Source organism: Oreochromis niloticus, linkage group LG13 (genome assembly GCF_001858045.2).
Source record: "Oreochromis niloticus isolate F11D_XX linkage group LG13, O_niloticus_UMD_NMBU, whole genome shotgun sequence".
Classification (NCBI taxonomy): Eukaryota; Metazoa; Chordata; class Actinopteri; order Cichliformes; family Cichlidae; genus Oreochromis; species Oreochromis niloticus.
The window spans coordinates 28,231,382-28,256,518 of record NC_031978.2 but is presented as its reverse complement, the minus strand read 5'-3'; the positions used below and the strand labels follow the sequence as shown (position 1 = coordinate 28,256,518).

At 43.8% G+C, this 25,137-nt stretch overlaps 1 protein-coding gene across 6 annotated transcripts in view; it reads right to left on the bottom strand.

The window, feature by feature from the left end:
* The window catches only part of thada (THADA armadillo repeat containing), a 109,592-nt gene that overhangs the window by 22,951 nt on the left and 61,504 nt on the right, over positions 1-25,137 (bottom strand). For 5 of the 6 annotated variants that reach the window (XR_003213513.1, XM_019366921.2, XM_019366919.2 and 2 more), the window contains exons 30-33: positions 20,612-20,715; positions 17,782-17,864; positions 5,187-5,566; positions 1,993-2,117 (exon numbers count right to left, since the gene is read on the bottom strand). Coding sequence is in view for 5 of the 6 variants with exons in the window: in XM_019366921.2 (XP_019222466.2) it covers positions 1,993-2,117; positions 5,187-5,566; positions 17,782-17,864; positions 20,612-20,715 (692 nt within the window). In the remaining variant the exon portion in view is untranslated. The remainder of the gene's footprint in view (positions 1-1,992; positions 2,118-5,186; positions 5,567-17,781; positions 17,865-20,611; positions 20,716-25,137) is intronic. The other variant, XM_025897591.1, reaches the window with a different exon arrangement.

The following is a 25,137-nucleotide window of genomic DNA, read 5'->3' as shown; positions in this document are numbered from 1 at the left end:
AAAGCCTTTGTAATCCAATCCTTATTCAAGCCTGTATTCTCTTGTCAGGGGTGAGAAAAGTACAGCAGTGGCTTGTCAAGAAAAGGGGTATGTGTGTGTGTGTGTCTGTGTGTGTGCCAATGCATGTCAAAGGGGCTTAAGTACGAGCACACACACATGAATACTGGAAGAGAGTGTGCCAAAAGTGGTTTGTGGTCAAAGGCAGAGACGGGCCCGGTGACTCATAATCTTTGACAAAAATAATGCTTTTAGCCTGACAGGTGTGAATAATCTAACGTAGGAATAATGGCGTGATGAAGGTGATTGAGAGTACGGATATCAGCTTTCATCCACTTTTTTTGGGGGGGGGGGGACACTTAAGTTATCAAAATACTGCAGCAGTACGCAGCTAACCACGCAAACATCCTGCAGAGAGGACCCTTCAGGTGCGCCCAGGTGCGGGGTTAAGGTGCAGCCAGTGAACCTGTGTGTCACTCCTTCATGGATTCCTGCTCTGAATGAGGCCTGACAAGCTGACGGCGACAGCAGTGTGAGGGCTCTTTCACAAGCCGGAGAGAGGAAGGGAAAAAAAGAAAGAAGAAAAACAGAAAATGGAGGAGGAGGAGTGTGTGGTTGCATCTTTGCCCTGTAGTACATTCACGTCTCCATCCATCACATTTAAAAGCTGCCCTGGGATTTACTTGGGAACTGTTTTGACAGCAGGTTTTCAGTTAGGACTCACACAGTTGCCTCCCTTTATAACGAATATAAGTTTGAGAGGGACCCAGCAGGGCCCGTATGAACGCAGAGAGTAGCTGTAGCTGTCTTCTGTATCAATAACATGTACCAACATAACTTAATAATGAGAAACGCTGTTAATTATGCATTAAAAGTGGGATTTTGAGGGTTAGCAGCACTGTAAATTTCTGCGGTTCAACATTGTTTACGAGAATTTGAATGCAGCGTAGAAAACCTCTTGGAACTGCCGGGAATTGATGTGGAATTTCACACAGCTGAAAAGCCCGCCAGTCCACTCCCAGCCCCTCCAGGCCTACATGAGGCTATAAGTGTTTTGAGTTACAGGACACAGACTTCACAGGCTGTAAACAGCTGTGAACTCTGGGAAATCAGTGAGGTTTGTGGGTAATCATGGCGCTGAAATTCAGTCTCACTGTGACGATGTTAGAGATGGATGTCAGGGCGATGAAAACCACACGAACCAGAACTTAGACACGATGTCTAAGGTCAAGGGTCAGGAGTAGATCTTTACTCATTCTGAACAGAAATCAAACAATAAGCAGTGAAATAAATATTTGTCTTCAGGCCCTCTATCTTTACCGAGTACTTTTTTAATACCTGCTCGGCCGGGGGCGTCAGACTGCATGCCACCGATTGGCTGGTCAGTAGCGTCACTCCACGAGTCAATAAAATCAAACCCACCATTCTTAAAACCTGAAAACGATGGAAATGGCTACAGTCTGACGGAAAGCCACAGACTGAGCAGCAGGTATCTCGTCGCTGTTCGTGTCGCATATTAATTAAGTCATGGGACACTCGGCAGCGCTGCTTTGATGACAGCCACGTACATTAGGTAGTACTGGATTGTCATGGAAAACCAGTCGACCCAGTTGCTGCCGAACAAACAGCAGTCTTCTGGGCTAAATATTAGCAGAACGTCAAAAGCTACTGCACTAGTTATCAGGTATCTGTGACGACCATCTAAGGGGAAACCTGCTAGCCAAGCTTGCTATAACCTTAATTCAATGTAAGGTAAAGACCCAACAATAATGACCCGTTTATGAGTAAGCACGTGGCGACAGCGGGAAGGAAAAACTCCCTTTTAATAGGAAGAAACCTCCGACAGAACGAGACTCGGGGAACTATCCCGATCATCTGCTACAACCAGGTGGGACAGCTAATCACTTAGCACGTCTCCCTCTTATCTAAATATGATCACTTTTGACATCATGGGGCTATGTCCATCTTTTCTATACAGTATTTCTTTTTACTGACCTGTGAGCAGAGTTCTGAGCCAATGTTAGGAGGTGCAACAAAACCTCCTCCAGGGACAAAACCCTTGCACCATCCCTCCACGGAAGCTCATCGCTGGAGCTCAGCACACACAAAACCTGCAGGACCTGAGAGGAGGAACGACATGACAGAGACAGCAGGAAGAGCGAGTAAGAAAGATACTTAAGCAAGATACACACTGATGTAATCACATCATCCTTTTTCACCTCTCTCTGCCTCACGTACACACTCATTATCAGAGCTACTGGTGAGGGAAGTTGCTCAGCGTCATCCATCAGCAGAGCTTTGGTGTCCTCTCTGCAGTGCTGCTGGCAAGCTGCCCCAAGGGTATTTTTACCCTTGATCCTCCCTATGCACACCCTAACCACGGGTACACAGCTGCCTCACACTCTCACACACACAAATATCCTCATGTGTGCGGGTGAGCACGGCAGGCACTAACAGGTCTTGTGTCTACTTTTTGTATCTTAACCTTGTGCTTTTTACTGTGCCCAGTCACTTGCACAGAGAGGCAGGCAGCTCACTGAGCGCGAGGCGGAAAAGACCTGTTTTTTTCTGCCGCACTAGATGCCTGTTAAAACACACACATCCAGGCGAGAACACATGTTGACATTCCAGCTGCATATCTCAATGATTATTATTTCTTTCAAGGCTCCAACCTGTTATTAGAGCTTTAAAATAAAGCTCACTTTATAGGATCTGTGTGGGCAGAGGGCAGGGCGAGCGGGTGCATGCAGTGTCTGTGTGTAAACATCTGCCTGTGTACTGCACTTTATGCATGTGAGGACTGAAAAATCGAGGTAGCGAGGTGAACCCGTGAGGTTTCTACGCCGTCATTCTGACTGACTGATTGATCGATCTGATACAAATCAATTACCAACAAACACTGATTACATCACAGCTGATCAGAGAGAAGTCAAAGTTGCTGTTATTTAACCATTTGGTGAATTTAAAAGCTGCCCAAATCTTTGTTTTTATTACACCATCAATGAAAACAATGTGGTGCAAGAGGGGAGAATAATATTGAAACATACAGATAATTATCTGTATGTATGTAACTGTAACTCTTTTTCCCATTCTGCGAAGCATCTTTAAGCTTTGTTTCATTTTATTGTAATTATGTTGCATCATGAGACTTTAATTAGCTTTTTCTCAGAGGACATTCTTCATGCAGAGGATATCTGCATGAAGAATGTCACAGAAAGCTGATGAGACGGGATTTTGTTATTCTTAGTCCACCATTTATTACATTTTCCAGGTCCACAAATATTTTCCAACATAAATAAATCTGAATCTGAACGACAGACCTTGTTGGATGTTTAAAATCCGCTCTCATTATAAGCACAAGGACACTTTGTTGAGGTACCCTTCATGCAATTTACTGCATGTTGCAATAATAGATTTGATTAACTTTACAGGTAAAAACACTGAGCTAAGCTGGCTACGTTAGCACTGCAAAGTAGCTGAATGGTGAACACTGTGAGGCAGATCATTTGAAACTAAATCAGTGCCAACAGTGGACTTTGTCTCAACAAAAACAAATTACGCTAAAATTAAATCAACCCAATTATGTAATGAAGTGGAAAATAGCTTGCTAGCATATCTGCCTTTATAACTGGATATTGTGACAATGTTTTGCAGTCATTCAGTTACAGCATACTGCCCCCAAATGGCCTTAAAAGTCTATTATCACAGCTTTAACCAAACTGCACACACTGGCTCAAGAGAGCCAACCTATAAAAACAATAGCTCATAGTGTACACATAGATAATGATAATGACAGATAATAGTGTCCATATTTCAGACTCCTGTGAAAGAGTCACTTTGTGCCACAAAGTAGAGTCCAATACATACAACAGCTCATTTTTACTCGTCAGGGAGGTTGTGGTGGGTGTAGCCTATTCCTTAGACAATATTTCACCAAGTCTATTGGTTCCTTTCAACTCCAGTGAGAGTCAGTAAATCACTGTCCAAGAGATGCCAAGACAGTGTCATTATTCATTTGGCCGCAGCATTTCTCTTTCTTTATTGCTTCATTAACTGAAAGACTTCCAATATATATATAATATAACACCGCCTCCCCCTTCTTTGCAGTACTAATGGGATTACTTTAGTTGTAATCACAGCCATCGAGTGTGTATTTTTCACTGTTCATCCACCCGTCTGTCTGCTAACCCCGACAGCTGCTCTGACCATCTCTGCTGCTTCAAACTTTTACAGCCCGCTTTAACAAGCTCCCGCCTTGCGACATACTCGGCTGCCCACATACTCAAATATACACAGTCACAGTAAAGCATGCCAGCCCAGGCGAACAGACTTTCATAGCTGTAACATGCAAATAAATAGTGACGCCCACCCTGCATGAACAGGCACATTACAGTTTCCTGCTATAATCTGTTCTGCAGGTCTAAGGAACTGGACCCGAGTCCCGAAAAGAACAGGACTTTCCCTCAGCAGCTTTCCCATAATGCTTCACTGGAGATCAGGGTGAGCTATGGCAACTGGCCCATTGGGTTGGTGCGTCTATGGCGCAGAGGAGGCTCCACTTAACAGGCCCGACACATTAAACGTTAACTGCTGGCCTGTAAAGCAAAGCCTGATGAAGAACGAACCCAAGCAGACACATGCCAGTCTGCACCAGCGCCGAAGTGCACAGCAGTGCCGAGTGCTGTCAGCTCTGCAGGGGTGTTAACGACAGACGTGACAGAGCGGGCCCGCTGGCAGCCTGTCATCTTTAGGAAGAAATACAACCTTCTGTCCCCAAACAGGAAATAGGTCGCATTTTCCTCTCCAAAACCTGTTAGCGTGGAAAGCTACCAAGCCTCTCAGGAGTCAGTGTAAGTAAGTGAGCAAGTGAGTGAACCAGCTCACTGCCAGTGTGCTTGGCGTTTCCCCCTGTGGCCGATTAGCCTCTCACGCAAGGCTCTACGAGATGGACTGGGATTTTAATCAGTTTGTAACCAGTGTCCTTGTGGTTCAGGGAAACTGTGTCAGATAGAAAAAAGGAGTTCACCATTGTGTGATGTCAGAACTTTAAGATTATGCTGCTGGCAGCAGGCATCCACATACATCTATAAAACAACTAGACATGTATACAGGCTCCCAAACAAAAAACACAACAAACAAATGAAACTCCTAGAATACGTTTGTGTAAATCTCTGTGTGTGTGGCCTCACCTTGGCCAAACACTGGGGGTGAGTCTCACGAAGAGCCAGACTGGTCAGGTTAGACTGGGTGGTCTCACCCAGCCACTCAGGCCTCCTCTTCCTTTCCTCCTCCTCTTCCTCCTCCAGCTTCCTCAGTAGCCCCTCTACTGCCAGCTCCCTCACCTCGTACTGCGGGCACTGCAGCAGATGCTCCAGGAGCTTGGTCTTCAGCTGGGGGCCGTCCCAGAGCTCAGGGAACTCCACACCGGCGCTGAGGCCCACCCGAGCCAGGCTGAGGAGGTACTGGGTGCTGCCAGGCCCAAAGGTGGCAGAGGAGTTGCAGGAAGTGACCAGTTCTGAGGCCGTGAAGACGGACAGAGTCTTCTGACGGAGTGTGCCGACCTCTGAATCTAAAAAACGCATGAAACATAATATTAGCTGACAGCAACAAACAGTCATTTAAAAGTCATTTTTATTCCAAACTTACAAAGACCAACTTTTTAGAAACACTGCCATGTAAATTAATACCGGCCATGTTATCTTCTGTCAGCATTCATCTGATGATATCATACCACAACGCTTTGGTTTAGTGCCACAAACCCACACAGAGCAACCTATTAATAATGCCAGCTGGCTCCTAAATGACTAACCAGCAAACATTTCCCAAACAGCATGGTGTATGTACAAACAGGAATCAGATGAGAGATACAAGTTACTGGAAATACCAGTTTCAAATAGGCCTCCGGAACTCTGTCACACCTTAAAGTTGCACAACACTGATACAAAAATAGCCCATCACACAACCTACAATAATCATTTTATTTCTCGTCTCCATTGCTGCCTCTGGTTCAGATCCAGTATTCCTTTGAAAAAGGCCAAGTTCCTCTTAGAAAGTAGATCTGGTTTCCAAATGCCTCTTTATCCTACTTGGCACCAAGTATGCATTAGCCAGTTTCTACCAACATGCCTTCGTTGCGAGAACTTGTTGCAATCGCCGGTCAAGCGAAAGCATTTTCATGAGTGTCTAATATGGTATCGATTGATTCATGACTTTTTGCGCAGTCTCATGGTAGTTGTAGTCTTGCTCCCGGTGCACACAAAGTGAGAATCTACAGGATAGATAACCCTCTTAAAGCAGCCCATTGGTCGAGTTCACACTCATTATCTTGTTCTCTTTAGAGCTCTGTTTTTCATAGTTCTGTTTGTTGACATTCCTGTCAGTGTGTACTTGATGCTTGGGCTCTCCTTCCCAAAGGAAGACTGTTCAGTGATGTCAGAGATAACATACGAGGAGGACCGCGACACTAAAAGAATACTGGATGGAAATCTACCGGAGAATTCTGAAAAACTATGAAGAATGTCTCCCGACTCGGCCAATGCCAGGTCTTTGTTAATTGGCAAGAAATAAAAACTCTAATTTGCCTTTTCAGACACACCATTCTGGTCCTTGGAGTAACTCTGAATCACGACTGAAAGAGAGCAGGTGATACAAGTTTCCTCCAAAATGTGGCTCGCCTTATCCTTAGTTTTCCAGGCATACTGTATCTAGGATAGACCCAGAACACACTGGGAAGACTATGTATCTCACCTGGTTTGGGAACACCTTGAATGCAGGTGTACCTTGAATGTACCCCCCCCCAAACTCTCCTTCCTCTCCTTATTATTTTCAGATACTACAATTTCTAAGAAGTTGTATTGCAGTCCGATTTCTCCACAAGCTAAACACACACACACACACACACACACACACACCCCTTTGTGATGTGAACAGATGCATACAACAGGCCGAGCTGAAGAAGCCAGTGTCGTCTGTTCCTGTCTATTTTGACTTTTATTGGAAAGGCTGCGTCAGTGTCTGTTTGGAAAAGCCCATGGCTGTGCCAGCCCGGCCACCTGTGAACACGCACCCTTGAGGAGCGATGGACACACATGTGCACACATACGCACACACTTCCTGTGAAATATAAGAATAATCCAGAGGCGGGGCACCAATATAGTAACCCAACGCCATGCTAACACCGTGCTCCTCCCTACAGTACTGTTTCAAGACTCCACACAGACCCTGCTTTGACAGCCAACTCAATTAGTTTAACACACACACACACACACACACACACACACACACACACACACACAGCTTATGAAACCCAGTGCAACTCAATCTGGCCCCACAGCGCCACTCAAAATGTGGCTTGACAAAAGAGCGGGAAATGCAGCATTCCTCCAGAGATGGGCTGGGTTACCGTAGAGATGGGCAGGTTACTATGGAACCTGATCCTCAAAGGGGGGTCCGAGGCCAAATAAGCATAGCCTAATGGTTATAATGGCGGGCTAAGGGCACAGTAATGACACCGATGATGAAGGGAGGAAAGAGAAGAGGATGACTGAAGGAGAATGGGTGCGTGTCAAAGAGAAAACAGCTGTCGGTCAAGGTGGAACGAAGTGAAAAACTGTGTGTGTGCGTCAAAGGGTTTTAAAAACAGCATGTTGCCATTTGCTTGTCATATGCTGATACAGTCAACTATGATGCTCCTAGACAGACGACAACGCTACACGCACTGACGGCGAGCAACCCGAGACACAAGAAAGCACAAAAATATGCTGAGTGAAGGTCAGCAGAGAAGGAAAAGAAGAAAAAAAGTCCAGAACTGAAAAATCCCAAACCAGGGAGCAAAGGACAGAGAGGAAAAACATCATTAGTCAGGATGCAAAGCTGCTTTTTTATGATGGTCTTTATTAAAACTTGAGTGGCGGAGGAGGCAGGAGCAGCCAAGCGTTGCCCCAGTAAATGAAAGGCGTTCCTGTGAGGGCCATTTCACTGTGATTTTTCATGGCTGATCATAAATAGCCATTGTTCTCCCACAGCTGTGTTTATTTAAAATCGATGTCTGCACTTGTGTCTCTTCATTACGCTCGTGTGCAAACCTGCAGCTGGACTGCGGCCAGACTCCATTAAGCCGTACTACCATGTGATATTTCGGGATGCTCTGGGATGAGGTCGGGCTCGTGTGACTGCAGCTTGAGAAAGGCGTTAATAAACGACACGTAAATGCAGGTCTTAGTGAAGAGCTTTAGTGCAACGTGATGGTGAATTTCACACATTTACAGACTGCTCATAAGAATGTAAACTACTTATGGAATTTACTGTGAATTTTTAGCCATATTAGCAGCATGGCTCTAATGATGGTGGCACCGACTGTTCAAGCCGGAAATATAAAAAACTATTAAATGGAATGGGATCAACAATATGTTAGGTATTGTTAATCAAATGACCTGTGAGCTATTTTGCCATCAGATTAACTAATTGTAAATAATTTTAATCTAACATCCCAAGTTTTTTTCTCAACATCAGTTCAGAAACCTGTGACCAGGGCAGATCCCAAGATTTTTAGAGCCCACCGGCCAAAAAAAAGTGCTGGGGCCCCCCCCACTGCCTCCAACCACCAAGTTCTTATTAGTCCTTTAACAACACTTCCTGTCCTAAAATAAAATAAAATTCTTCCGCTGAAGTGATTAAACTCACCTTTATTGGGGATTTTTAAAAACCTTTTAACCCTTTTTGATAAATTGTTACATTAGTTTTCTGTTTATTGACTAACAGATTAAGTGAGTAGTTGATGCAGCACTTTTAGCTGCTCCCTTACTCCAAAGGGGTTGCAGCTGTGGATGGATCCCCATATTTTGACCTGACAAAGCCTGATGCAAAGCTCCAGGTCTGAGACCATCACAGAGTATGCTCCTATTCTTAAATCAGGGATCTTTTGCCTGTCAGTGATAATAGCATTAACCACAAAACTATACAGCAATATTAGTAACTGATCCAGCGCTACTACTGTAATTCAAATGCCATCCGCCTCTACATTATTTTGTATCTAGCATCAAGCCGCAACCTTCAGGTCTAAAAAAAAAAAAAAAATTAAGCTGTGAAACATGTCTGTGAAGGTTCTCAGTGAATCACCAAAAACTGCACTTCCTCAAATGGACACTTGAGGCTTCATCCCAAACAATTACAGCATAACAAAGTGAATCTTTGGCATGCTGTAATTTTATTTAATGGCCTGCAGGGGGCAACTCCTTCAACTGCAAAAAGACATCTGGTTGTATGATAAACTGTTTGGAGAGACCCCGTGGCTAGCTTAAGGTGCAACCTTTGTAAACACCCTCCTGATGACTTTATGGGCTCAGCTGCAAGTTTCAGGTCTTACTGAATAACATGAAGCTCATTATGTGATCATCATCACTCTGAGAAACAGAAAGGAGGATGGACTAATGATCATCACAACTTAATAGTCAATAAGTGCGTGTTGTTGCAAGTTTCTCAGACGGAGACGCCCTTTGCTTGTTTAGCACATACAGTTTGAAAACAGAGACGGCAACGGTGAAAACACTCGAGGTTTCGTAACAAGACTTCACTAATCACTCGTTGACATCATGGTACAATCTATACTATGTTCTATGGTTGTGTGAATCTATGCTATTTATTGCATGCAATGTGCAAAATCAAGATGGTCCTCTGTTAAACATCAGCATTTAGCTTAAAGCACCACTACGCCCACACAAACTGTTAGCATGATTGTAGGCTCTTGAAAGCTCTACAGATTTGTGCTGAATATTTGGCTCCAAGGAGCAACCTGATATCTCTAATAATCAAGGGGAGGCAAACAGTGGGGAAATGGCTCACCATCTCTCTTGTCTGAGCAGGACCACCAGAACAGTTCAATTTCTGGGCTCAGAGCATGCAAAGACATGAGAATAAAGAGAATGCTAACCACAGTAAAGCAAACATCGATCAAGGTCTGCGGTTATGCTGATTTCCCCTGCATATCTGTCATGTTTTAGTACATGAAATTCAAGACTTGAACAATCCTGTTTTACCCTGGTGGTATTAGCTTTTCATCGAAGACACCCAAATTTTCAAAGAGTACAAATGCTCTGGAGTTCAAATTTTGGCAGCCCGTGAAAAACAACAGAGTGATTGCACATGCAGGAAAATCAAAAGCCTCGCCATAAAGTGATGCTGCAGAGAACCGAGTTCATACGGTCTCAGAGCGCGACTTTGCTTATCCTGTGTGCACGCAGAAGAGAGGAACACAAGTGCTATATGTGTGATGGTCTGTTTTACACTAAAGGTCAAATATTTGAACTAAACGTAACCACAGCATCTGGTTTAGGTCAACCTGGGCCAACCTTGCAGTTTGTGGTTTATGGGAGGACGGGTACTGAGCGGGTGCAGAGGGTCAGCATTCTGCTCCAGGAAACACTGAACTCAACAGCTACATCCAGCCCAACACCAGAAACGTTTTTACCACAGCTCATTTTTAGAAGTGTCACTGGGAAATATACACACTTTGAATATTATGCAATGCCCGAGATCATATGACGAAGGGTGGGTGAGTGTTCTATATAGTTGTTTAAGAGCTGTACCACAAAACTGGGAGAAGAGGCGTGCTGCTGCTCTATTAGCGCTTCCCATAGCCCACTAAAAGCTGGTTGTAAAGACGCTTTGCTGTGTCGAACTAGAGCTCTGGCAAGATGTGTGCACGTGCTCTCACACGCAAGCACACAGCTGGATTTCACATCAGCCTCCACCGTCATTACCCAAACTGTGAAAAACAAACCCCAGACGCTACGTGTGTGTGTGTGTGTCTGTGTGTGTGTGTCTGACAAGTGTGAGAGAGCGGGCCTTCTTATTAGCCTAAAACACCGGCCCCACATATACATCTGTCCTAAAAATAAAAGGAAGCTAAAACAAAAAGAGCCGTTAAATAATATTTCTGAAAAATACCCACAAAAGACAAAACATGAGATACAATTTTAGATGAAAAGAGAAGCACTCAAATTGCTTTTTACAACCACTTTTGTTCAACATTCAAGTGCTTTCTATCTAACACTCTCACTCCGATTAACACATCGGGATCAACTTGGGGATTGTCCAACGATACTTAGGAATGCAGACTGGATCAAACCAGCTAGCTCCGACCTTTCCCGTCTCATGTTTTCTCTACTGGCTGCTTCGCTAACCACAGACAAAACGGTGGGAAAATTAGCCAATGGCTCTCGGGTACGTTTTCTCTCATTTGGCGAGCTGGTCAGAAATCAGCAGAGAGTTGTGTGATGTATGGGTGTAAATGATGGGATGTTCAACCCAACACCATTTCTAAGGCTTTTATACATGTCACTGATACAGAACGCAGGCCGGGTCACTGTGGTGGTGATCCTCGAGATCATTCAGTTGCTTATTCAGCATTTCCCCATCCTGCTGTTCATCTTCTGCTGTGAGCTGCACAGTTATAGGAGGTGGAGAACTGGTTCAGGTGACCATACGCTGAGCTCACTGAACAAAACAAGGACTACAGTTGGCAGCTACTGTCTAAGATGGTGGAGCTAGTCTATCCACAGGATGAAATAACCACTGTATTTAGTACTTTTATCTTAAAGGTTTAAAATGCTCAATTTTTATTCCCTAAATCTTCCAGATCAATACTCGTCAAGTCAAGTAGCCTCCATTTTTTTCAAGCTCTTAAGACTACCATGACCTGGATGACTACAAATCTACACAGACTTGTGGAGAACTAGTTAACAAGCTTGTTTTTAAAAGCTAAACCACTGCTTACTAATGATCCCTGAGCGTATGAGCTGTGAGCAGTTTGATTCATGCACCCCCAGTTTTATGATTACAACGAGGTAAAGCTCAGCATTTCACACAAAAACATTAAAGATGAGGTCAGGCCACTCAAGTCCAAGACATCTGAGTCGTGTATTCTACAGTATTTCATAGGAGGAGGAGGGTGAGCAAGTTATTCAGCTCTTGGCACCAGACTGCAGATGGTGCACAATTCCCCAGAAAAAAAAGAGCATCTTAAAGCTAAATGAGTGGAAGTATCCAAATATGGAGCCACACGGATTACCAAGCTGTCACACATGAACATCAATCAGATGTGCTAAACTTTCTTGAAGCCTAATTATGACAACATGGTTTTTTGGATGCACTAAGAATAAACTTCAAGGCTTTTTTTTTTTTTAATACAGCACTCACACACCACACATGTATGGCATGTACAGCAAGTGTGACAGGATGCTATAATGATTCCTCCTCTCCATAATGACTGGGAAGGGATTGCTTTGTAGCTGCACTGTAGGAAATCCATAATATTCAGCTGTCTCATTCTGAAAAATGCATACTTTTTTAAGTTACTATCTTATTGGTAGGTCGCTTCATTTTTTACAGATTTTCAGAAAGCGATGCGTTTGGGTGGCGGTATTCAGGGAAAAGCACAGTGAGCATTCAGTGCTTGGAAAAACCAGGATGAAGATAATCATCAGCTTTTATAACAACTGCAACAATCAAAGAAGCAGCAATGAAGAGAGCTTGTAGTTGACTGCAGTGCTGTGCAAAAGTCCTGAGCCAACACTCATTTCTTTGTATTTTGATTGGAAAATAATTATTCTTCAGTACAGCCTGAACTGTCTCCAGGAAGCTTTGGAACGCTAACTTTTTTCCACTCGATAAAAGTTAACATGAGGGTTCCTGATGGTTAGGGACAAATGCAATCGCATGGCAGGATGCTGTAAACGGACCAAACGTCAGTCAGAAGAACAACTGAGATAATCCATCCACAATACGAGGTTAGTCATTCATATACTGCTGCATTGGCTGGGTTGTAGTTACATCATAAGGTTTTAAAAGCTGAGTTTTAAAATGAATAGTGGTGATAAAAACCGAGAGAGGCCGACAGTGATCACTGACTGTTTTTAGGGGCTTGTTCAGATTAAACAGAACAAGATACAAAGCATTCAAACATGTTAAAAACACAACAGCCTTAATAAACGCAGAGTAGTTTGGACCCGGAAGCAGGGTTCATATGTCATCACTTAAAGACGGGATTCAGTTCTGTCAGGATGATCAAACACTGCTTCAATAATGTTGCAGTCCAGGCTCTGGGGACGACTAACCATAACTGACATTGTTCCACTGTGTGTTTTTCTATCCAGGTATGCTTTTACTGCATTGGCAGAGTGTTTGGGGATCATTGTTATGCTGAAAAAGGAAGTTAGTACTAAGCACGTTTTCCAGATGTGGTGATGTAAATCTGACACTACATTTCTGTGTTCATGATTCCGTCAGTTGTGTCAGGATCTCCAACACCACAGGCTGAAACGGTCCACTGAGACCATTTCTAATGGGGCCTCGGGTCCTTGTATCAGGTCATGCTGGAGATACCGTTCATCTGCAGGAGGTAGTTTACAGGTCTGACCCTTCTTCTTTTGTTTTCCACTTCTTTATATCCTTGAGTAAAAAATAAAAAAACTAAACAAAACAAAACAACCATTCCTTTAAAAATGAACTGGACTGAAATAAAATTATTAAAAAATATAATTCAAAAGCAAAACGTCCATATGGAGACTGGTTGTGTGAAAAAGTCTGGGCCCTTGGAAGCAAACATTGAGGGGTGGCTCGAGACTTTTGTACAGCACTGTAGATGTTGAAACATTGGTTCTCTCGTCCACATCAGAAATACCGGTCAGTTAAACAAATCATTGAATTTAAAAAGCGTAATGACAGGTAACTGCTCTGAGAAGTTACGATGCCTCCCGCCACTAGCAGCATCACACCTCTGTGACGGGAAGTTTAGATCTACATGTAGGGTGGATGAGCAGATGACAGCCGTGCTAACCAGTGCGTTTCTGCACTTTTTTGACCTAAAATAGCAGCTGTGCCACAGTAAACTGTCATATAACCACTCAACCAGAGCGGTACCTAACCACACTCTGCACAGGCCTGTAGACTCTGACCTACAAGGAAAGAAAGCTGCTGCTAGCACTGCTAAAGTTAGCCACACTCTTGAAACTGCATCTGCCAAATTAACGCCCGCTAAAATATATCTGGAGACTCATTTTAGTATTTTGTACTTGTGCATCCACTTCAAGCCAGTCACTGCTAACCAGCTAGCCTTCCTGCTGTGTGTTTTCCAGGGGTGCTCTAGTGGGGGTCCCTGAGAACTGCTTTGTTTTTAACCACAAAGTAAGCCTACTTAGATTAAAAGAAGGAACCGTTATATGATTATATTTAATAAATTATATATTTAAATAAGACAGTTGTATGGGGCACATGCGCACACATCTTATGAATGATTCAGAGACAAATCACCGCAACATTTAAAGGATGCTTAAACTGTACAAAGATCCAATTCCTGGTTGCAAATGGCTAAACGTGCAATATTTATATTAGGGATGTCAGACTTATTGTACACTGTGAGCCACATACAGCCCACTTTGATCTTGAGTGGGCCGGACCAGCAAAGCTTCCCTTTCTACCAACGTAAAGAAGTTAAACTACAGGGTGGCCCATTTATATGGATACACCGTAATAACATGGGAATGGTTGGTGATATTAAAGTCCTGTTTGTGGCACATTAGTATATGTGAGGGGGCAAACTCCTCAAGATGGGTGGTGACCATGGTGGCCATTTAGAAGTCGGCCATCTTGGATACAACTTTTGTTTTTTCAATAGGAAGAGGGCCATGTGACACATCAAACTTACTGGTAATGTCACAAGAAAAACAATGGTGTGCTTATTGTTTGCCCCCTCACATATACTAATGTGCCAAAAACAGGACTTTAATATCACCAACCATTACCATTTTATTACGGTGTATCCATATAAATGACGCACCCTGTACACATGTAATCCTTGATCCTTCCTCCAAAGTTTTGCAGTGAGCCGGACTGGACTATTGCCGGGCCAATGTTTGACAACCCTGATGTATATGAACAGGGGTCTATAAAAGTGACTTAGTCAGTTAGTCTAATTTTTTTCCTCCTTTTTTCAAGTTAAAAGACTAGAAAATTGAAGATCGTGTCTACACACAGCACACGAATACTCACGGGGCTGAAAAGAATTAAAGTACGTGTTGCAGTTTACCAGAAGAGAACAAATTAAGGCCAGACTCCGGTTTTATCATCATCACCATCATCATCATGTGAAAGCACACTAATGAAAACAAGTTCATTTTTGTTTGATTTTTACCTCCTGTTAGTGTCCAGCTTCCACTCTCTCTCCTGCTAAAGCTTTCAGTTTATTTTACTGGCAAGCCTGGAAAGCAAAGAAACAGCGGGCTGGCAGAGGTGGAGATGAAGCAATGGACAGAGGGGTTTTTTTATGAGTCAGCACAGATCAAAGAGCTGGAGCAGAGAAATGTGTGCACACTCATGAACAAAGAGCTGTGTTCAGAGCTGAGAGGAATTGGCTGGTAAATGCAAAGTTCCTACTTAATGCAGGGAGCCAGTTAAAAGAGGGGAGGGAAAAAAAAGTAATATTGAAAAAGGGGATTGTTCACCTTCTTTTCCTCTGGTGCCAGGCGCTCTTAAGAGCCTGCTGCTTTCAAATGAACTTCCAAAACCTGTGGCTTTTTAAATCTGATTCAAGTGAGAAGTGCAATTACACAAGAGGAACAGGGGGAGTGATTAGAGGCGAGGAGCAGGAACAAAAAAGAAGGAGAAATAAAAAGACCACCGATCTGGTGGTGGTTAAGCCACCACCAGAGCGGGTGAAGCCAAAGACAGACTTATGATAATAATCGAGGCATTAGAGGTGTGTAAGCTAGAGGCTGCTTATTTAGTTATGTAAGGAGGAGAGCCAAGTCAGGCCAATCTACAGGCTTGTTTGGAGAAATCCTCGGTATTTCCAGTGTCAAGACCAACATGTGTTCAGCACATGGCCCACTGAAAACATCGGTGCCCTCCTCCCCTTTCCCCCTTTCCTCTCTGTACAGCGCTCCTCCATAAACTGGGTCACAGGCGCAACCCCACCATCTGTCACAGATCGCTCGCCTTCGGTTTCACATTCCTCCAGCGTGGAGACCCCCGCAGGTCTGCGTGCGTGCGCACATGACCGCGCAGGCGTGCACACGCACGCACCAGGAGGCTTCTCTGAACTACCCGATACACGCAGCAGACTCCTGTCAACAATAAGTCTAAATGGAGAGCGCAGCGGTGCACAGCCTCGCCAACAAAAGTTGCACGGTTGTCCATTCAGATGATGAAAGTTCCGACGTCAAATTCGAAGCAAATGGACTGAACGCAGCTGCTGTTCGCTGAGCTGGTGAAATGCCGGGCAATGCCGTGACAAGCAGCAAAACTCAAATATTTATCACTCTGTTCGACTAGAATATGCAGAGTGCGGCGCTTCCAACAGAAACGATCTTTTAACAAAGATATTTGACGTTTGTCAGCAAGAACGTTTAAATAAAAGGAAGCTACAGAGGAAAGTTTAGGAAATTTGGTGGACAGGTGGAGCATGAGCGAGTGGGCAAATAGGAACACCAAGTTGTCAAAGTGGGGATTTTATCTTCTGGCTCCTATTTTTAGTGTTTTTAAGGCAAGCTGGAATGTTTTAAACAGCACAGCAACATTTATGGCCAGTTAGCTAACATGACAGTGATGTAACAGTCCTGGATCTGTAGTCTCTGATTTCTGCTCTGATTTTAGGTGAGAGGACGTTAAAGAGAAATGATGTTCAACACTTTAACAGAGGGTAGGACTTTTGGTTTTGTACAATTTTAGAGTGAATAAAAGGAAAAGAGACTCTTGTAAAATTGATTTCAGCTCTAAGATAGCCCTGACAGGAGTTATGTCCTGCTCACAGTCCTCTTTTGGTTGCCTAAAGAACACCACTTTATTAGGTACATGCTCTTGGTATTATGCTGGACCCACCGTTGCCTTGAGAACTGCCTGAATACTTTGTGTTGTCAATTCAACAAGGTGCTGGAAACAGAATTTGGTCCATACTGACATGACAGTATCAAACAGTTGCTGCAGATTTGTTGGCTGCACATCCAGGATGCCAATCTCCTGTTCCACCCCATCCCAAACATGCTCTATTGACAGTAGAGGCCATCTGAGAGCAGCGAATTCACTGAAATCTTAAAGAAACCAGTTTGAGATGATCTAAGGTTTATGATATGTTGCGTTATCCTGGTGGAAGCAGGAAGATTGATACACTGTGCTCATAAAGACGTGAACATGTTGAGCAACAAAACTCAGATAGTGAATTTTAAATGATGCTCAGTTGGTGTTGAGGAGTCCAGAGTGTGCAGCACTACACCACCAGCAGCCCGAACTAATAATACAAGGCAGGACGGATCCATGAGTTCATGCTGTTTACACAAAGTGCTGACCCTACAAACCAAATACTTGAAATGATCTCGGACCAGGTTTTTCAAATCTTCTCATGTTTGGTGAACTCATGCTTCAAGGCAGTTTTGCACTCAGAGTCATTCTTCTGGATACTTTGGTTGCTGATATACTGCATCTGTGTATGGTTCTCCAGCTGCACACAAAAAGGCACTTCAGAGGGTCATTAATATGGCGCAAAAAAAAAAAATCACTGGACATCCTCTTCCCTGCCTGAAGGACCTGTACAGCACTGCACACACCCAGGACACCAGGTGTGAGGTCGTGGACAAACAGACTCAAGGACCAAAACCTTTTCATGTCACTGTATGTGTGTCACCACATGGTTGTGGGTAGTGTGCAGGACTTGCGTTTGTGTCACGCTCTGCATATTTCTGCAGGTCTTCATTAAAACTCCGGTGGAAAAGTAGTGATCCCACAATTACTACTCACCTTCCAGAATGCTGATCTCAGGCCCACACAGGCACACCAACACATCCACAAAGGCTCCTCTGGTCACCACACAGCTGTTCTGTCTGAAAAGAGAGAAACACGAGACCGTCTTTGATCCAGCACAGAAAATTGACTTAAATCGGTTGAACCTCAAAAGCCGTAGAAACATTTGGACACGTTGGGGGAAAAACAGAGTTTGTGTTTAAGAGCTGTTAATAATGAAGGATCTCTTTTATTAAGTAGGCTGCTTAAATGTTCCTAAACCGCTTATCGATTTAAAGAGATAACACTGCAGCCTCCAGTCACTGATCATCTGTTTCCCATTAAGATCACAGACGAAGATTTTCTTCACGAACCGGCTGATGTCTCACCACAAACTGTTGAATTAGGGCAATGGGCATGGCCAACTCGGTGCATTTATTGCTTGTGAGAACGTTCCTGATCTCTGCTGTGACTGAGTGTGGGCTCTGTGGCTCATGCTGCCTTTGCACAGCACTGTACGACCTTCTAACCAGGAAGCAGATAAAATCAATTTAAATACCTTTTTCCCAGCCATATGCAGTCTGCTCCCCACACAAATGTATGCAGCACAAAGTGTTTACATTCACTCAGTAGGGTGTCAAGCTTTAAGCTTTCAATTTATAGCAAATTAACAAACCTGCCAACATAAATATAACATATAAAGTCACAAAACACACCGTGGACCTACAGTTCAACAGTCAAACAAGCGAAACATCTAAAAATTCACCAGATAAAATAAATCAGACCAAAGGAAACAATCAGCTAAAATGACCACACGGTTGAGTAAACACTTCTCTGAGAGAGGCTTCAAAAAGTGAACATTAGAAACAGCCCTGCATGATTTTTGTGCTGCACTGCAACAGTGTGAGTTAGGTGTTCCTAATAAACTGGGAACTTCATACATTGTAAACATCAGAAACCAGTGGCAGCTTTGTCACATTGGTCACATGCAAGGCCTTAATAATCGGGATCCGTTTTATCTGATAGACCTTATAGTACCATATGCCCCAACACAGCACTTCACTTTCAGACTGCTCGCTTACTTGTTGATCGGTAACAAGTCCTGAACGCCTCCTGGGTGAGGCGTTTCAGACCTGTAAGCCTGAGATGAGCCCCTGGAGCTGGCTTTGGAGTGCGGAGGTGGCCGGGGAGAGTGAAGCCCGGGTTTCTATGCTCGTACTGCTGCCCAAGGATGGCAATAACAGATGGAGGCATGGATGGTGTTTGTTTTCCTACAAGTCCTGAGTGTCAGTGCAGGTCAACACAAGAAGGAAAACAAAAAAACCCCAAAGCTGTGCATCAGCTAATTAGCAAAACATTTCATCTTTCCACAGAACGATACATAAACCACTTAATTGTACTGACACAGACAAAAAGTTACTGTTATTAGTGGGTCAGTAGCTCACGGGATCAGACGCTGAATGGCACAGTGATTTGTGTTTTCATTTTTGATGAATCCTGATGGCTGAGAATAGGCCAGAATCATATGAGTAGCCCCCAGCTCTGTCATCCTAGACGGGACTTATTTACTGAATGTCACTGGAGTTTTCACGCAAAGGCTTCAAAACACGAACGACTTGGTGTCATTTCCTTTTTATTCCTGCCCTGCACATTAGTGAAGTAAAGCTCTCACTGCTGTCATATTATTTGTAAACGTCGACATAATTCTGTATCGCCCTGTGTGGCCGCGGCAAAGTGTGTGCGTTCTATCAAGATTGTGACCACAGCACTGCGAGAGACCACAAGTGTGTGTGTGAGTGTGTGAGAGAGAAAACAACAGAGACAGTGTGCGAGCTTGACGTCATGTTTTCATCACTCGGATATTAATAACGCGCACATGCCCCCACATCAGCATGCACACTTAATACACGCACACATGCACGATACTCGAGATGGAGCACGTTAGAGTGTGTGTATGAGAGAGAGGAGCGACTGTTGGTTAACTAATGACAGATTCTGGCAGCGATGAGTCCTGTGAATGTGAGCTAATATCATCAAACACGCTGTAAGAAGTCGAATCGTTAGATCGCGATCCAAACTATACACTGGAGAAGGTCCTAACAGGCTGACGCCGGCCCTTCACGACGCCAGCGTCATCGCTGCAGCGCGGACACCCTCGCGGAGCCAGAAAAAGTCCAAAATGACACAACACAAGGATCGGTGTGAGGCCAAAACCCAACACTGACTCAGACCAGACGAACAATGCATTCCGTCCTTTTTGGAAGGCGGCTGCCTCAAATTAGTGGTGATCTGGACGAGTTTGGGAGGTTTTCTTTCCCCAAAAACAAAGATACTCTGACCTGCGATGTCCTTAGATCTGGGCGCCGGGCTCCCGGCGCCGGGCGATCAAACGAGCAGACTCTGGGTACGCTCTGGTGAGCAAGAATTCACCTCGTCATCTTAATAAAAGCTCATCAGTGTAACCAAGCAGAGCTAGTAGGGCTAGTGTTGCTAACCCAGTGGCGCTGTGTTATCTGCTGTAGGGCCTGAGCACAGGAGACCTAAACCTGACCTCAGACAGAAGAGGAGGAGTTGGTGGGGGGAGGGGGGGCCAGGTAACTGTGCCCCAACTTGAGGCCTGGACTTTTAGCAGAAGGGCAAGAGGTAGAGGGAAAGTAGGGGGGAGAAGCTGCATGCAGATGGGTCAGCAGGAGGTCTCTTTGAAATGGAAGCCGGGGCAGGACATGAAGCGGACAGGGCTGGGGAGGGGATGTACGGTGAGACAAGGAGCTATTCTTCTGGTGAGGGAGCTGCAAGAGAGGGATGGATGCTTATCTGTGTGTTTGTGTGTGGGCGTGCTTAGGATTACCGAGAAGCGAGCCACATGCGCTGACAGAGAGCTTCACCGATGCCGCTTCCTGCTGGCAGGGGTCTGTGTGAGTCAGTCTGGTAGGAGCGCAAGAGAAACAGCACCTGCAGACCGACACGTGCACACAAACACAAATTGAAAAAGACAGGATGGATATTTATTATACATGAGTCAGAGTCACAGAGAATTATCTACAAGCCCTACAGAAACAGACTCATCTTTACATCTTGGCAGAGTGATACTTACACATACATGTTACTGATACTCTGTTGTTCCCCGTTTTTCCCTCTTTTTCAACCACATTTTGTGGCAGATATCTTATAAAGGAGAGTCTGATGCATGTAGACTGTAACTACTGAATCACAAGCTACAGTGTGTAAGTGTAGATAAAAGATGGACACTTGTAGGACGTGTTATCAGTGAAATGAATTGTGGCTTGCCTTAGGCTCTAAGGGTAACCCACGCAATGAAATCACACCTCAAAGGAATAGTGTAACATGTTTGGGTTTGCACTCGGTCTTAATGGGTTCATTATGAAATGAAGCATCAAACCACTACTGATGGGGATTTTATACTGTTGGCTGTATGACTGCATTTGGAAATATGGTGAGCTCCTAAATGTTGGACTAAAGGGTGAGAAAACACTGTGTGCTGATTCAAAACCAGGACGGCCTTTGACTCCTTTATAAATGATATAAATCATTTATAGGATGAATGATTTATATCATTTATGTAGATCATTTTTTTTAGCTATAGGGTTTCGAATCATCAGTGATTACAAGACAATAAATACAAATTCCCTGGAGGAAAATATACTTGGACACCAACCACGTCTGGACTATAGCAGCAGTCTCCAACCTTTTTTGCGCCACAGACCAGTTTATGTCCGACAATATTTTCACAGACAGACCTTTTACGGTGTCTGTGGAAAACAAGTAAAACAAGTACTGGTACCAAAAAAAAAAGATTTATTCATAACACACGGGAAAAGACCCAGGGAAACAGAGTTAATGATAAAAACGTTAAAAACCGATAAAACCCTGAAAACCATAAATTTCACACCTGAGCCTTAACTCTCGCGGCCCGGGGACCACTGGACTACAGCACAAATACTCCTTTTTCTAATGGTTTTTATGGTGCATTTACAAACCAATCAAAAAAAAAGAAATCTTACATGGGAAATTATTGTTAGAAGGGCTTTCTGTCTTGTTTTATTTATTACACTGAGCCAAACAGCCCGGGACGTGAACATGTTAATCCTACACAGCAATTCCACCAACCACTAGTTGCTCAACCTAAATGACAAGAAGACGGTCAGAGTCGTCCCTTTTGATGTTCCCTCTTCTCCAGTAAATATTCAAAGCACACTTTGAAGGTCAACACGCTGCTTGCTCCAAAGGAGCATCTTTCCATCCTGGCGTGTGACCTCTGGTCTCTGGACAGGAAAGCAAGAAGTTTCCCGATGAAGATTAAATCATTCTTTTCACTTTGGCCGATTTGCCAATGAGAGACTGAGCCAGTCTGCAGCAGGTGGACTGGCGGTTGGGAGTATTCAGAGGCCAGGACACAGGCTGGCTGGCTGGTTGGGGTGTGTATTCTGGGCCTTGGTAAGTATACTCTTTAAGCTGGGGCCATGGCCACAGACCAGTAGGAAGCCATTCATTACGCTATGCAGGGAAGGCAACGTGGGGAAAACCAGGGCGACCACGTAGCACCAAGCCTGGCCGCTGAGTTCTGGCCTGCCCCATCTCATCTCCTGCAGTCTCCACGCCCAGGCAACACCCACTGGCTCACACAAACAGCTTCCACACCTCCAGGTCCTTCTTCCTCTCGCTGTCAGCTCTCTCTCAGGGCTTTTCCACCTACGAGAAGCCAGAGCTGGAGCAGATTCCCAAACCAAATATTGAACATTTCCAAGTGATTTCGCTTCCCATTATTTCAAACATAAGAATATGTCTTCATTTTCACTGCCAGTTCCAACAAGCTCGGTAAAGGAAGTCATTCTAAAAGTAACCTATCACCCTGTTTGCTCAGAGCCACGGTGCCAGACTAAAATAATCTTGTTTACCTGCGTGGATGATGAAATGTTGAATCTATTCTGGTGGGGGTTTAAATCTAGAAACTTCATCAAGTGTCTGGCTTTTAAAACTTGCTGGTGCACAGCCATACAGGATATTACAAAATAGTTGAGTTCTAAAGAAAGCTTGTGGGTCTAACTTCTAACTCAAATGTGGCCTTGATTAGTTTACTGATATAAGAGCGGTTAATCATTTAACCATATTATTAAGATTTTATCACTTTGCTAAAAAAAAGGAAAAGAAAAAAAAGTGCAGATCAAAAAGTACTCCAGAAGGTTTTCGATATGCTTTGTGGTCTGTGCTGTTACTTCCAGTTTAGACAAGCACACGCCTGCTCATTAAAAGTTTGCTTGAGCAGCATCACCGGTTCCAGCACTGGTTCCAGTGTCCAAAGCAGAGAGCTCTGTGTTTTCTCCCTCTCTTGCTGCACTCCACAGTTACACCTCATCCACCGGGTTGGGAAGTCCCTGCATGGGAGGCTCAACCGGCTCAATCTAGCCCGGCACGGAGAAAACCGAAATATTTATAGAATTCCTCTTCCCAAAGACAGAGTGCAGAACTACACCCCATTGTGGGAGGAGATCCTGGGATAGGATCAAGTGTAAATGAATGGGAGACGATAAGACAGCAGCACAGAGACCTTCTGCAGGCTTATTTTTGTTGATCAAATGTCAGATTTTTTCCCCCCTTGACTGCCTAAATGTAGATTTCCTGCTTTCTTGCTACTCCTTCCACACTTGTAGGAAAATGATCATATGACTTGTGTGCAAATAAACTGGTTCCGACATGAAAAACAAAAGCAGTACTGTGTATTGTATGATTATAATGTATAAGATGCTTAAAGGAGCTTGCACTATTATATATACTGGCTTCCAGGAATCCTTTAAAACAACTAGGAGACAAGCGTATGTACTGTATACGTATGTATCGGCTCTTTGAATGGTGCAACAATAAAAAGAGGTGAAGGTTGCAGACACAGACTGTATAAAACACAGCATGGCGTGTCATAACCTGCATTCTCTCTGAAGACCACTAGATGGCAGGTGCTGTGATTGATCCTATAGAAATCTACAGAATAATGGCTTTGTGTCTTGACCCCTGTAAACACATTTATGCTGAGGTTGTGACTGACGACACATGAGCAACCAGTTTCCCAGTCAGACCCATCCTTCCTCCCCACATCAGTTTTTTCTGAAACGGAGATGAGGCGATGGTGAAAATGTTTATCTTCGTATATCTAGGTGCATCTTTTATACTGTATGGATACAGCTAGCTGGTTTAGCGCCCACTGTTTATTATTAATGTAGAAAATAAATGCTACTGTAGTTATGCTTGCTCATTACATATAAGTTAGACTTATGGGTCTCCTTAGCTGGTGAAGCAATTTCCACTTTGACATGATTTTCCAAGTAATAACAGATATGGTTAGCGAGTTAGCTGTGGCTGCATAGATCAGACAATGTTTGGTTCACATTATTAGCTGATAAAGTCATATAAAAAAATGGCCGGATACCAAATGAATTCTGGGAGTCTGGATAAATTAGCAGCTAAATCTTAACCACTTAAAACTGGCTTTTGCTATGGGACAGTCTTCTGTGTTAGCAGGCACACTAGAGTTAGCTAACATTATCCAGAAGAAAGGCAGCTCCAGAGTGGATTTATTCTCAAGCATGCGCATCACATCCTTCAGATTTTCAGAGAAACATACTTCACATTCTTCAGATTAGATGTGACATGTTGTAAGTCCTTCAGAAGTCACTCCAGACACTATTCGAGGAAATGGTGAGAGTTGGTAACATCGCTGGCAACAAAATACATTAAAACATGAAAAAAGTATCCAGTGTATGTGCTTCTATTTAAATGTGGATGTTTGCAAACATTGCAAATAATTGGCACAGCGGTCTAGTGGTCGCCTCACAGCCAGGAGGTTTTGGGTTTGCATGTGCCTGTGTGGGTTCTCTCTGGGTACTTAAACTTCCTCCCACAGTCCAAAGGCACACATGTTAGGTTTAGAGGCCATTCTAAAAGATCGGTAGATGTGAATGTTAGTGTGAAGGGTTGCGAGTCTGTCTTTGTTGAGCCTTGATTATACTGATTATACTGCGGACATGGACAGCTGGAAACCCAACTGTCAATAAGTCATTCCTGTTATACGTCTCTTTAGTTCACTCCTTGAGGCACATTCATAGTTCGTGCATTGTAATGTAAATTCTCTGCAGACGAGTCCACGTGATCACAAAAACCATGCAGGAATGTGAACATCCGCACACACTCTCACGCTCACCGTATGATCGTGAAATTCACATCTCTTCACACCCCAGTGAAGCCGCGGATGCAGAAAGTATAATCGAGACTTTAGTACGTTTATTCAAAACAGACATATTTATTATATCATATAAAAAGATATTGATCAATGCAGCTGTTTTAGATACTTTACAACCTCATAGT